General features: G+C 36.7%; 1 protein-coding gene across 10 annotated transcripts in view; it reads right to left on the bottom strand.

Moving 5' to 3' along the window:
* The window catches only part of ABCC9 (ATP binding cassette subfamily C member 9), a 73,855-nt gene that overhangs the window by 23,904 nt on the left and 34,649 nt on the right, over positions 1 to 15,302 (bottom strand). For 8 of the 10 annotated variants that reach the window (XM_015869389.2, XM_015869332.2, XM_015869338.2 and 5 more), the window contains 10 exons: positions 15,141 to 15,213; positions 13,945 to 14,050; positions 8,609 to 8,647; positions 6,977 to 7,078; positions 5,549 to 5,633; positions 3,951 to 4,031; positions 3,610 to 3,747; positions 2,953 to 3,078; positions 2,304 to 2,400; positions 398 to 645 (listed from right to left, as the gene is read on the bottom strand). In XM_015869389.2, coding sequence (XP_015724875.1) covers positions 398 to 645; positions 2,304 to 2,400; positions 2,953 to 3,078; positions 3,610 to 3,747; positions 3,951 to 4,031; positions 5,549 to 5,633; positions 6,977 to 7,078; positions 8,609 to 8,647; positions 13,945 to 14,050; positions 15,141 to 15,213 — 1,095 coding nt within the window. The remainder of the gene's footprint in view (positions 1 to 397; positions 646 to 2,303; positions 2,401 to 2,952; positions 3,079 to 3,609; positions 3,748 to 3,950; positions 4,032 to 5,548; positions 5,634 to 6,976; positions 7,079 to 8,608; positions 8,648 to 13,944; positions 14,051 to 15,140; positions 15,214 to 15,302) is intronic. The other 2 variants (XM_015869409.2, XM_015869399.2) reach the window with 1 other exon arrangement.

Below are 15,302 nucleotides of genomic sequence, written 5' to 3'. Positions count from 1 at the left end.
AACATACCCTATTTCTGTAGTATACCTGAAGACTTCTTTTTTTATTATTTTTGACAGGCCATAAGTGGATAGTTAGTACTTACTTAGAAAAATGGAGTAATTGACATAGGTATTAAAAAATCCAGATGAAAAAGTTTGGTATGTGAGTCCTCATTCTTCAACTATTTTTCTAACCTCTGCTTTTGGTTCTGTTTACTCATTTTGAAAAGACTGATAAAGTTTGAATTGCCTTATATTTTTGCATTAATTACTCAGTGCATCTAATGATTGATTTTATGATCTCTATCTGTCTTTCCAGTCCAAATGGTTTTGACATAACAGCAAACAATTACTTTAGAACATTTTCTCTCTCTCTTAAAGATTATGCTTTTCTGTCAAGCTCCAAAGTATGACCTACCTTTTCTGCGCTCTGAACATCATCAGCATTCCTGAATTCATTTACATTGTCCATGGATGTCCATGTAGCAAGCCAATAATCTATAGCCACTATAACTGAGTGTTTCAACAACTTTGAGAAAATCATCAGAAAGAGCAAGAAAAATCCTCCAGATGTTAGATATCTCCAGCAGGTTTTCCATGGCATCTTTGTTCTGAGCCTCAAGACAGTTGACATGTTGTCATCTTCATCTTCTTCCTCTTCTTCCTCTGTGACACGGATATTTTATCAAGTTAGCTTGGATTCAGTACAATTATATATGGTTTTACTGTATGTGGTTAACATTTTTTCTTTGAATTTTACTCCTTAATGGCAAAATTAAACTTATCATTTGAAAAGAGAAAATGCTCTAGACATATCTTCTTAAGGCCTCACCTACGGTCTTTAAGTAACCTATAGACTGTCTTTGACAAGATACAGTTTTGCTAATCAAATGTTTTTATAACTCAAGTCTTTAGTACTGACTGTATTAATAGTAGAGACTAGGTCTTTTCCAACCAGTTCTGCCTTTGTTGTACTGTCAGTAGAATTCTTTGGGTTACATGAAAGACTACAGAAAGCTCACTCAAGTTTTCCAATGAAGACTCTCTGTCATCTATTGCATTAAGAATTTCTAGTCTTGCTTTATTTAGAGGTACTTCAATTTTGTCTATTTACAAGACCTACCATTGACTGTATAATAGTTTTCACATCATATGAAATACAATTGATGGCAGTCTTCTGCTATGGGAAATATATATTTCATATATGCGTAAATATTACCATTCATATTTTCTCAAAATAAAAAGAAAATGCATCTGACAGTTATGCAGGCCACACTTAGAGAAGAGAAATGATTACCTTCTCTTGCTTGATAGCTGTAAACTATTGTTGTAGTTGTAAATGCAACTCTTGGCAGCCCTAAGCTGACATACAATTTACATCTGACTTTGAACATTAAAAATGAATCAGCAAGTATTTTCTTCAAGTTGTTATCATTATTATACACTTTTGAAACGTGTATACTTCTTGGGACACAGAGACTTTATGTACTTTCCATAGGTCTCATAATAAGTACTGGATGATCTAGAATGTATTGTCAGATTATGTTTTAGCCCTGAAGTTACTGATGTGCGTTTTATAATCTTAATGATGTCTAATTTTGGAGGCATTCTATGGACTGTAAGGACACATCCTTCTTCCCTGCGTTTTCTATCTCATTCCAAAAAGAGATAATGCCTTCCAGTTTCTGAGATTAGGTTGTTGGCAAGGCTTTCCTGCATAGAGGAGCTTGAAAGTGACCTCAATTTAAACTCCGCCAAGCATTCAGCTGATAAAGTGTACTGATGATTGCACACAGTAAGAGGTGTTCTGCTCAGATCTGCCAAAGAACTAAGACACTGTAACATTTCCATCTCAAGGACTTTGGTATCCAGCTCTGCCTATTTCACAGTGATCGGGAATCTCTTCAAAATGCAGCTGTCCAAGCCCCAGGGACCTATGACATAAATGGCAATCTGTCGTGAATTTTGCCAGATTAAACACAAGGAACAATAAGGAGCCTGCAAATAGCCAATCTGCATTCCACAGTCATTCCAGCCAACACTGACATGAGACTGCCTGTGATTAATGCTCCCATTAAGAGGAAGCCTGTAGTTCACCTTTTCCCTGGCACTATCCAATTGTTTCTTAGAACTAATTTCTCCATTTACACCTGGTGTGGCATTCCAAGGATGTTCTTGATGGGTTGTGTTGCTAGCTGCAGATATCCAGCCTCTCACCAACATCTTCCTATTTTATTGCTATGAACTGCCAGGATTGGATATTCAAGTGGAATAGCAATGATATACATGACAATAGAATAAATAAATGAAATGATAGAACATACCTTCATCTTCATCTTCCAGTTGTGCTTTGGATTCCCTGGGGTACATGGCCCTTCTAAGAGTTTTTCTCTCCAGAGTAGTCTGGTCAGCTTCCATATCCTGTAATAAGAAAGCTTAAAGATGTAAATAAGAAATAAATAAAATAAATAAGAGTGCTGTCTGCCACTGTGTTAGCACTAACATTAACCTCAAATAGACTTTATTTGGACCAGTTAGGCCACAGAATACAAAATCACAGTATTTAAGGATATATCTTTTAGAAAATCCCTCTTCGTCCACTTTATTCCTTCTGTTTTACTTGCTCATTCTGGCATGATAAAACCTTTTAAAATAGTTATTAGGGAATCCTAAATGATTATGGCAATAATAGAACGTAAGGCTAAGAAAGAATTTAGGAATCCCTTAACCTGCCCCTTGCTGAAATAGATCAATTGGGTACAACATTCCAAAAAGATGTTTAGCTAATGTGTTCTTAAAAACCGCTCATGATGGATGTACCACACACATCCCAGACAATCTATTCCAGTCCTTTAAGCTCTTCACAGATCGTGTATTTTTATTTAGTGCCTAGTTCAAAAATTGCTTCCTGAGATGTTTTGTTTTGTTTTTATTTAGCTGAAAAATATTTCCTTGCCATCCCTGCCTGTTTACCTTTTCCAATTCTTGATCTTGGCGATTCATCAAAGTTTTCCAGTGTTCATAGAGCTCAACGTCATTGTTTTGGATATCCTTGAGAGTCCCTTCCCGAAGCACCATTCCATCCTTCATTGCTATGATCTAGGGGAAAAAGCATCCAGTAGGTCCAGTCAGCAACATATATAGCATAGTCACAGATGTGGATTTCACAAAACATGTCTTAGAATTGGTGATATTACCATTATGCATATTTCAGTGTTTGGTGTATTCAGTGTTTAATAATACTTTCTAAAGTTTATTGGCACAGCTCATAAACTGAAACTTCTATAAGCCAAGCTTATCTGTACTTGTAAAAAAACCCAAGGATAAGTCATAATAAGTTATAGTCATGATTGCAATTGAGTCACAATTCTCTGGTGGTTTTAATAAAAAAAAAAAAAAAAAAAAAAAAGAAAAAGAAAAAGAAAAAATAGTAAAAAATAAAATGCTTTTCCTATTGTAAGATCCCTATTTTGTAATGTTGCAATTAGACACATGATATATAGATATATATAAAATTAAGGGGAGACTCTATTATCAAAAGTAGTAGTAGATTTGTTAAGCACTTACAGTACTAACTTCAAATATCTGTTGTTCATTACCAAATCTGCACCATGACATCTCTTCCCTTACCCAGTCAGCATGTGGTAGATACTGTAACTTATGCGTCACCAGAACAAGAGTCCTCTTGTCTTCTTGAAGAAACTTCAGAATCCCTTCCTGCATTAAATGATCACTTAAGTGAATGTCCAGAGCAGAGAATGGGTCATCCTGCAATCAAATAATAAAAAAAAAGAATAGGATTTTGCAAAATGTATATTTTTAATTTCAATAATTCTTTCAAAATGTAAGGCATTTGTCATTACTAATGTTTCAACTTTTTCTAATAATTAAGACCTAGTCAAAGGGCTACAGGATGAAACAGTGAGCTAGAATCCATTATTCATGATCCATATGAAAAAGAAAAATCTTACCAAGAAGACAATGTTCGTGTTCTGATAGAGTGCTCGAGCCACACAGATTCTCTGTCGTTGACCACCACTTAAATTAATCCCCTAATGAATGTAATAGATCAGATATACACAACTGTGAATAAACATTATGACAGGAATTGGAAAATATGAGTTTTTTACAATTATACAGTTCCAATAAAAATCAGTGGTTAGTTAAATTGCTAATCCTGTTGGCAAACAAACACAATCCTCTCATAATAGTCAAAGTGACTGTTCATCAACTAATCTTGGATAAGTATGAATTATGAAGAGCTTCTCTAAGCATACTGTGCTTCTTAGATTGCAAAATCCAACTAATACTAGCATCAAATTCTGCAAGCAAAACTTGGGAGATTATGATCAAAATGTCACCTTGGAGATACCAGTGAAAAAGGAAAAAAGGTTTTCAAAATGTTGCTTAAAATGTCAATAAAATGAAAATCAAGGTGCAGCTGTTTAAAAGGAGCACATTAATGTTGTTTGTTTGTTTCTCTGCTTTTCAAGAGTTTCTCAACCATTAAAATGGCACTTTTGCTTCAGGCATGTCTACTGTATAGTTCAAGGATGAAGTGCCTGCCACTCATGCATGACCCTGAGCTGTTAGTAAACTTGTTAGTTTTTGTACTGAGACCTCTGCTGTAGCTGCACAGGGCTCGGAGCACTGGAACAGGCTGCCCAGGGAGGTGGTGGAGTCTCCTTCTTTGGAGATATTCAAGACCCGCCTGGACGCCTACCTGTGCAATGTGGTGTAGGGAGCCTGCTTTGGCAGGGGGGTTGGACTCGATGATCTCTAGAGGTCCCTTCCAACTCCCACAATTCTGAGATTCTGTGATTCAGTCTTGTCTAGATGCTCAAATATTTGATAAAGGACATTCGATCAAGCTTTTTATGGCCATGTATGCCTTGTTGGGATACCAGAATTTGCTTTTTAAAATAAAGTCGTTCAACACACATTCAGAGTACAGTTGAGATGGGCTTGACAAGATTTTGAAAATAAAGCTCTTCTGGCTTAAGATCAGCACCAAGTAACCCTGTCTTCCTGTAGGACCCTGCACACAATATGAGCCTTCTTCATGCTATCTTACAACAGCAGCACTCTGCTATACAAACACGCTATAAAAGGGCCATTTCCCCCCTCACTTTAAAGCCTATTTATTCTGCTACTAATGGCTACCACTGTGGGTTTCTTACACAGTGAACAACAAACTCACTGAAATAAGTCCAGTATAAATCTTTCCCAGTTTTCTTATGAAATTTGCACAAGCCTCTTCCCTTGAGGATCTCTGCTTTCCACAATGTATCAAAAAATGCAGTGTAGTCATTCCGTGGCACAACAAAAAGCAACATATGCTAAATACGGGGGCAAAATGTAATCTCTTAAATGAAAGACATTGTTTAAATTAACACTGTCCTCTCCAGATAAGAGATCACAAAACAATATTGTCTAGTGTCATAACACCTTTCTCAGTGTCACGATTCCTAGAACACTGTAGTAGCTCATACAGAACAGATGAGTAGCATCAGGGAGACTCTTCTTAACACACAGATTAAGCAAATATGAAAGCCTTCAGGTCATTTACCCTTTCTCCAATTTCGGTCTGATCACCAAATGGTAGTAAGTCAATATCAGGTTGCAGAGAACACGCATCTGTAACAGCTTTGTACCTATAAAACCAATACGATCATTACAATTATTTAACCAGCCACATACTTCATTAACACAAAAACACTCTACGTCAAATTTCCTGCTAAGTTACTATGGCTCTGTAATCTTTGGATAATTGCAAAAATAAGTAAGTCAAAAACACTGTAAAATTCACATACGTATTTATTGGAGATCTTCACTGGCAAGTTTACTTTAAAAAAATTCAGTTACCTCAATTACTGAGTATGTTCTTCCTCACCACTGAGCAGTTTTGTTGGACTCTGGAGTATTTGAAGGCATTTTTCAATAAGTTATTTTTCTTCCCCTTTTAGGTGCCTCTTTGCTTCAGTGTGATATTAAAGGGCAAAGGATCCTTACCGTGCTTCTGATCTTTCCAGAATCAGAAAACCACTCAGAAATATTTGAAATTTGTTGTGAATTTACTAGGCTTATGGGGTGTCTCAGGTCATCTGAGGTCAGAATATTCGAGTGGTGTAATTCAGCTTTGCCCCTTTGATATGAATGAAGTTAGGCTGATGAACCGAAGAATCTAGTCCCTGACATTCTGGAAGCTTATCTGGATTTTGAGACATTTCTTTACTTTTATTAAATGGGAACGCAACCAAGCAGCTTATCAAAGAAAACACTGAGAGGAATGAAATGTATTTTTAAGAATTTAAAACAAAGTTAGTATTGCTTTGTTTTACTGAAGTCATTTTTTCCACTACATTTGTTATCTGGCCTTTTTGGAAGGATATATGACACAAGTACTGGATAGGCAGAACAAAAACCACATCTCAGCTTTTACATTCCTTTCTCCTGTACTTCTACATGAAGAATTAAGGTTATTTCTTGGAGGCACCCATATATACATAGGTGCACTGTTTTTGTGAAGTGAGTGCTCCAGCAAGCTGATCACAGCAGGATAAGGACATAAATTCTGTGGAAACATGCCTTGTATTTCTGTTTCCAGCATCCTCTGACAAACTCAAGTTCCATTAAAAGAAAAAGCAAGGCTGGATAAGGCCCTGGGCAACTTGATTTACCTTTGATGTCCCCATTCATTGCAGTGGAGTTGGACTACATGGCCTTCAGAGGTCTCTTCCAACTCAAATGATTCTATGATTCTAAAAATATGTCACCAGCATCCAAAGATGGGTTTCATCTCACATAAGTTTAGCTGCTTGAAAAATGTTTGTATGGCTTCTGTTGTACCCACAACTGCCACTTCTGCCATGTGATTCCTCACACACATCCACATCTTAGATACTCACTACCAGAAGAAGTCAAAGCACCTTAAAGGAAGCAGTCAGGGTTTCCTGTTTGCTTGTTTGTTCATTTCTGTGACTGGATTGATATTTACCTCTGTTTATTAAATGGACTCCCAAAGATAATGTTTTCCTCCACTGTTGCGTTCAACAGCCATGGCTTCTGAGCTGCATAAGCCACTGAGTATCTGTTTTTACTGTAGATAAAAAAAGAGCATTAGCAAAAAGCAAAGCACCCGCATTATGAAGTGTCTGAGAATCAGGAAATTATATGTGTTCATAAAAAAATACAGAGAAACACATAGACAAAGCAGTTGTTACAGAAGTGAAGGGAAGAACTGCAAATGAGCTGCTTTTGTTAGGGCGGCACCCACTCTCTCTGCTGGTGGCACAGTCTATATCCTATGTTATCACTTGTACTCTATTCTGCTGTAAATGGCTGATACCTACCTCAACTGAGTAAATGCAATTTCAAACCAAAAGAGAATTACAAATACTCAGAATAATTATTGCAAAGAAAAACAAAAAACAAAAAACAGATTATTTCTTTCTTTTTTCTCCAACTTTAGAATAGGTAATGAAAAAGCATTGTTCAAATGTAATCAGTATCCCTGACTCAGTGTTTTCTGAAATTTTAGATTATTGTACAAGGCTGCACATACGAAATACGTTTTCTTTTGGTTTTTTTTTTTTCCAGGTAATATTTTTTTCCTCTAAGCCTATTAGTTGCTCAGTGACTGACTTGGTAGTGGCAGAGAAGACAGCTCCATACATTCTTGGAAGGAATCATTAGGCATGGTAGTGATGGGCTGATGATTAGACTTGATTATCTAAGTGGTCTTTTCTAACCTTAATGATTCTGTGTTTCTACGATTACAGTATCCCAAGTACTTTTCAGACTTACTTTTAAATGTGTTTAAAATTCTAAACACCTGTCTTTCTTTTCTTTGACTGTATTGCTTCAAAACAAATATTTGATGCAATTTTTAAGGTAAGTATCCAGGATTTGCTATTGAGAGAGAGGGTGCTAGGGTATGAGTAATAGCTGGTTAGAAACAGTCAGTAGTATCCCAAAATTTTAGCAGTTCATAGGCATTTCAATAAGGACTAGCATGAAATATGTCAGATATCAAATAATGGTGTGAGTCCCAACCACAGCTATCTGTGCCACTACTTGTTTGCCATTGATGGCACATCTTTTTGATTTAGCTCGCCCTTCTTTTAAACCTACAGGCCATCTCACAGAAAGCAGGGCTGGAATCACAGGCTAACTTCAGCCAGACCACATCCAGCTCCCTTTGCACACTGTGTGCCTTGCTCCATCACACAGCTGCCAAGCTGGGTCTGCAGCAGCACAAAACCCAGTGCTGGACAGAAGATATGCACATGGGCGGGTATATGTAATGATGATTGGCATCTTGAGGCCCTGCCTTGTGAGACATGGAGCACAATGAATTCCCAGTGATGTCAAATATGACCTGGATGTGCTCAATATCTTTCAAGCAAGACTTTGGCCTTTCTGAGGTGCTGGACTTGAGACTGAGGTAGTGGTACAGTGGCTGGGAAAGATCGGGATCCACTGGATTTAGCACAATCTGCCAGTTATTTCTATAGGAAATGATTATCAACAGGAAGGAAACAGAGATGGCTGAAGGGTATATAGATGAAAGCTTGAGGAAATTCTGAAAAATGAGTGCATTATGATACACTAAAAACAGAGATAATACCTTCTGGATGCTTCAAAAGAAGGCTCAGTTTCATTTACACTGCAAGTTACGGTAAATGACATTTAGTAAGCAGAAAACACAGAGAATAGCTTATTGTGTAAATTTTACATACAGGGAACTGTAGCTAAGTACATATTTAAGAATGCAACTTCAGTTTTTGTGTGTGTTGTTATCTTTCAAAGAGAAAATAAACATGGTTCAATCAAAAGCATAGAACTTTTGTAAACACTACATCTTTATATCTGTTGTGCATGGTAGTTAAAACTGTGTTGTTAGAAAACTCATTAACAATGAAAAATGTGTCTTATAATCTGTTCAGCCTGACATTGTTAATGTTGCATAGGCATATGAAAGACTGACAGGCAATAATTCAGCTTCTTCATACTGTTCCACCAATGACCCGTGGAAACTGGCAACAACTCTAATGACAGATTTCTCCTGCACCAAAGAGAAGCTCTGCAGATATAATTCTGCATGGTGCAGGTGACACATTTTTGCTTTAGAACCAAAACAAATTCTGAACTGCTTTGTAGCAGAGAGATGTCATCAAGCTATGCATAGCACTGCAGCGCCTAGACTTTTATGAGGTCAGACTCTACTTCTTAAGGATTTTCAAGAACATGCACATTCACTGGCATGAATGATTCGTAGTGTCCTGTGCCCAGTAATTGACTTATTAACAGTGTCAAGGGCTTGGGATACTAGCTGAAAGAGTTCTAGACCAGCAATGATGATTGCTGCCAGGAATGATAGCACATCACTGCAACTGCAAAACCTTAAAGAGAAACTATATACCAGGTGAATGGAAATTGGCTAGAGAAAGAAAGGACTAAGAAAATGATATTATTGTGTTATTTGTCTCACTTAAAACAAACAACCAAATGAGCAAAACAAAGAAATCCTCTTTCCAAATCTACAAACCCTCCAGATTAAATACTTCACTACTGCAATGGAAATGTCTGCTAGCCTGTTGGAATATCATAACTACATCTGCGCTCATAAACAGAGGATCCAAGTCTTGTAGAGGGCATAAAAATTCTAATAGCAGAGCACTTACTGTGCCAGACTAACACAGTAAGCATCTTCTCAAAGTGCCAGAATTGGGACATGTTGCTTTCTGTGCTGTACATCAGCTCTCTAAGAACTCTGATGATTCAGGCTTCTTTAAGTGCACCAATTTCTTCATGCACCAATTGCCACAAAATATGTTAGATCAGCCCTGCTGATTATCTCAGAAGAGTCAGGGAGGCACAGAAGGAAGCACAAAACAGATATTGCTTCATAAAAGTTGATCCTTCATCAGAAAAGCTTCCCACCTTCTCTACAGTGGAAAAAAGTTCAAGGGAAGCAGAAAATGAAGACAAATGAGAGAATAAAGAGAAATCAGAATTTAGGTCAAGCCAAACAAAAAAGAAAACCTAAACTTCCTCTATTAAAAGAGCACAGACTTTTACACTTACAGCAGTGCATTAAAATAGTGGAGAAAGAAAGTGATAATGTTTTCATGAATGCTTCTGGGGATGACTTCAGAAGTAAAATTTAGGAAAAAGCAAGAACAAGCCCTACAAAACATCTTACGATTCCTTACGAGGATTATGTTTGCCATTATGATCTTACAGATAGCTTATCTGAATGAGCAAGAACAATTTTTAGAATCTCGATTCCTTAAACTCTTCTTCCTTGGATAGACATTTTTCATTGCATGCTTGATGATTACACTTCAGTTTTCTTGAATTCTGAGTTCTCTGAGAACCCACATTTTCTAATAATCCCACTAATAAACATATGCAAGGGGATTAAGTATTTGGTTTTGTGCTTTCAGTAGAATTCAGAAGGGTGATGCAATAGCAGGGCATGGGAGAGGAATGAATCTGAACCTTCTGAGATTTCTAGAGATTTTCTTTGCTTGCTAGCATTAGTAACCTTGGTTCAAATTTCTTTATTTATTAAGTATGGCTATCTATACTGATTTTTATTCTGTACTATAAAATATACCACAAAATGAAGTATGATGATTTTCAGTCTGAAGTGTTAAGAAAAACCTGTATATGTGGACTGATTATATTTTCAGCATATAAGCTGATCTATTAGAAATGTACTTAAGTCAAAGCTTTGAGGAAAAGTAAAATGAAAAAAAAAAAAAAAAGAAAAAAAAGAAAAAGAAAGAAAAGAAAAAAAAGAAAAAGAAAAAAAGAATTTGGTTGGAATTTTGGCAATGTGTGATAGCTCCATGTATTTTAAAATAGAGTAATGCTCGTCAGACCAGGCCCAGAATCCCTCAGCCTGCACAGTGAGTATGGAGGAAAAAAAGAGGAATATAAAGTCACTAGGATACCATTGTAATGGTGGAAGATATGATAGATACAATGTCCTTTACTAATAAGGGCAAGAGACCTGAGGCGAGACAAGGACTGAGCTCTACAGAGATTCTATCCAGCAGATTGGAATAGCTTTATCTAACTTCTAGTTTTTGAACCAAGCCAAAGCAGTAAGACCAGCAGTAGTAGATATACTGACTTCAGCTACTGCTGTCTATATGGCTAACAATGTATCTGTCCATGATGATTGCATTCCAGTGTTTTCTATGAGTTATAGTGTTTGCAGTCTTTAGGTAGGCAGACGTACTTGGTGATCCTTCTAGGAAAGTGATGACTTTTCTTAATTTTCTTGAAGTATTCCATAGCTAGCATGCAGAACAAGCCATTTGAGAGGATTTATTTTCTTCAGTAACTTTAGTTTTCCGTGGTTTTCATACACAGCAACGTGTTTGCACAGGAACCAGTTCAATGGGTGGAAGGTGTAACCCAAGTAAAAGGCCTTCCATTTTGCTACTCTTCTCCCTTTAACTGTCTGAGAATAGGGTCCTGACTATGGCTTGGGCTGCAAGAGAAGAATACGGCTCTCTCATAATCCCCATATCCATCCCTTAGATCTGAAATGGGCATGGCTGAACCACTGAATCCAGATAACCACATTCTTCAGTGTTGAAGAACTCTCTCTAGCTGATTGTTCACCAGGAAAGGAAAAAGCCACTTCCTTGTCTAACATTTGTAATGTCTCATGTAACTGGCAAGAACTGAGGTCTGGCCTGTAAGGTTGGTTCTGTTCATGATTTCACATACACTTTCTTTCTCCAAGACAGCAGAATGATGACAACTCATGGAATAGCATGTACAGTTCTTACTGCAGCTAATCACAAGAGCAACAGGGCATTCAAGCCTCATGATGAACTTTCACAATAATAAATTATAGGATCGCTTCAGTATTAACAGCGGCTGAAGTCTGATACATCATTACTATACTGTATTGTTACACTTGAATTCAGCTAGACTGCACTTTATACCTGGATCAATAGCTACATTATTCATGCGTGTTGAATCTCATGGAGAGGGATCTAATGGAGTAAACAGGACCTTTACCATGTAAAGGATAGGGTCCACTTACTTAGGTGAATAACTAATAACTAAAATTAAGCTCCCTGCCAGCAGTCTGAAATTATCAGCAAAAGCCATACTTGCATCAGCTATAACATGGTACCAAATTACAGATTACAATGAAAAAGATACTCAGGAAGCCTGAGACACTAGCAAAAACTTGAGTTTCTTGTTTGGTTATGTGCAGACTGCTTGCTAGCTGACATTGTGATCCTACCCTCTTGAACACTGTGAAGTTTCAACATTATTTCATATTCTTTATGTAGTGTCTTTCAATGATTGCTCTGTTTCTCTAATCTAAGATTTCATCCTTCCATAGGAATTAATCTGAGTCTCTCAAACACATATTAAAAACCAGTTGTGAGAATAATTTACATCCACGCTCTTCTGATTTCTTTTTTTTTTTTCTTAATCTACTCAGGAAAAAATCCACTTCATTATGAGGTCAATGTTTCCATGATATATCTCAAAGAAATTAACCGTGGCAAGTCACATATTCTTTTTTCCATCAATGCTGAAGTTTACATGTGACTGCACTGAAGTTAGTCTTGCCTTGGCTCCAACTATACCTACTACTCCAGTGAGATCATATGTTTAGAATAGCCAACAGTGAAATATGGCTAGAGAACAAGAAAACGGCATGCATACTAACACAGGAAAGCAAAAATATCCAGCTTTCAACATTGCTGTAAGAAAAAAGATGATGATACAGGTTACTTACTTTAATAAGGGGCTGGGGCAAAAATAATATTGGCCTCTGTGACAAAATTCATCCTTTCAACCAAAAGAGCTATTTAGGAAGAGTTTGGCTTGGTAGATTCAAGGAAACAAAAATGATCTTTAAAACCAGAGAAAAAGTCTTCGGGTTACAGCACATCTCTCCAATAACCTCTATGTAGCCTAAGCTGGAAAGGAGGTTGCTGTCTCACTTAGCTTCCATAGTTCTCATGCGCTGACTCTGAATTTATGTAGAACTGGAGAACTGACTGCATCCACAATTGCCTCCTCAACAACATCTTTTTCAGAACCTTTGCTTTTTAGTATTCAGCACCCTCTGCTTTCTGTGTGCATACTGTGAAGAGTAGCACTGAATCAAACAAGTGAGGCTTGGGCAGATATCAGGAGACATCATTGCACACATTTTATTACTTAATCCCTTTATTTCTTTCTGCTAGCAGAGTGGTAAAATAAGTCTTTCCCATATTTCAGTACACCAATAACACCTCTCAACTGAAGAAGCTCCACCCTGTAATTTCCTCACCTATGTACAGTTGCAGCACAACAAAGCCGATTTAACAATCTAGGTGTGAATCCAAATCGCAGCATCAGTTTTCCTTTCACACTGGTTTATTCTATCATCCCTCCAGTGCTTCTTGAAGAATCTCATTATTGGCACGACATGAGGTGAAAATATTATGTAAAGTGTTACTAGACAACAAACCCTTCTGATGGAACACAGCAGATTTATTGTTCGTACTGCATGGCTGTTTTTTTGTTTTTGCAGCAAGACTTTCTTCACATATAATGACTACTGCAAATTAGAGCTGACTCAAATCACAGAAGGTCATTGGATAACATTCTGTTCTTTCTATGTAAAATATTCTTTCTATTCAGATCATCTGGTAGGGCCAGTATATTAGATATTACCAGACTAGATTTTTTCCCTTCCTAAGGCACTCTACTTTACCTACTCTGACTCTGCTCTACCTGCTCTGAGCCATGAACAAAACAGCAATGAAAAGCGTAAGTTAGCTGATGATGCTTTTCAGAGAAGATCTAGGTAATGCAGACAGGTAATTCTTTAACAAGCAGTTCTGAGGCATGAAGTTTACATTTCTCACAGCAAAATCCAACTTCTCCTTCTTTACTGAAAACAACAGTTAGTTGCTATGTGATACATACTTGCTCCAGTGCACTTTTCCCTCCAGTGTCTGCATCTCTCCTAATATAGCGAGGAGAAGTGAGGACTTGCCGCAGCCAACTTGACCCACAATCATTGTCATCTGACCTATGACAGTGATAAAAACATATTATAAAAACACCCCAAAACATAAATAAAACAGGAAAAAACAAAAAAAACAAAAAAGCACATTCTTCTCAATTTTACAAGACATAGCTATATTCCATTCCACAGGACATGAGATTGTTTACACCCACTGTGTAACCAAACAACACTGCATCTATTCATTCATGATATATACTTTAATGGAAAGTACAATTACATGCTAAGCTCCAAAAGGATGAAAATATTGTTTTGACATGTATTATCTGCAACTGAAAGATCCACTATTTTTTCTCCTTTGCTGTACTATTCCTTCTTCCTGGCACTGTTTTCCTAACTGCAGTTCCTTCTTACAGTGGCAATAGGAATTTTACATTCACCATCACCACCATCATCAAAATAAAAAATAATAGTTTTCAAACTTGTTATGTAGGTCTTCCAAAACAAAAGCATAAATATGTGGAACTCCTAGCCAAAAAATGTCGTGGAGGCAATAAGCTTACAACGGGCAAAATTAACAACTTGAAAGATAAATTCATTAAAGATTCTTTGACAGATCACGGAAGGAAGGTCAAGGAATGCACTGAGATGAAAATAGTTCTATACTGGGAAACTGTAATATTGAAGAAAGGCAGGAAAAGTCTCCTATAGGACTGCTGTGTCCTTGTGTGCTAATTTTTGCCTGCTGCTTGGAGCAAAATCCTGGACTAGATGGACTTGTGTTCTGAATGAATCTAGAATTCTCTCTCTCTCTTTTTTCTTTTATTTTAACTCTTTTCTTCAAAATAATAACGCAATTTTCTGCAACTATCCTTTTAGTATTTATTCTTAATGTTTATGTTCTTTCTGTCTTAATATAATATGAAGAATGCAAGTATATGAAAAATATGTAATTTTTTAATTATTATTTAAAGCATTCTAAGTTAACAATGAAGTTACACACCCAATATAGTTCATAACCTTGTTTAACTTTTGATTTTCTTTCTTTCTTTTTTTTTTTTTTAAAGTCTTTTTGTGCTTTTAGTAATGTTAAGAAATTGAATTAGTAGCAATCTGGTATAATGTATTTCATATTTAAGACGCGCTTTTATCCTACCTGTTGGGATTCTGATATTTATATTGGACAAAGTAGCTAAACCACTTCCCCATGAAAAGTATCCATTGGTCACCTGCAAAGAAATTATCACATATCATATTGCTGGGGGTTTTTTTTGTTTGTTTGTTTTTGTTTTTTTGCATACCTTGTTGGAGTTAACAA

The sequence above is a fragment of the Coturnix japonica genome, chromosome 1 (assembly GCF_001577835.2).
Source record: "Coturnix japonica isolate 7356 chromosome 1, Coturnix japonica 2.1, whole genome shotgun sequence".
Classification (NCBI taxonomy): domain Eukaryota; kingdom Metazoa; phylum Chordata; class Aves; order Galliformes; family Phasianidae; genus Coturnix; species Coturnix japonica.
The sequence above is the reverse complement of the archived record's forward strand: the minus strand, read 5'-3'. Positions and strand labels throughout refer to the sequence as shown.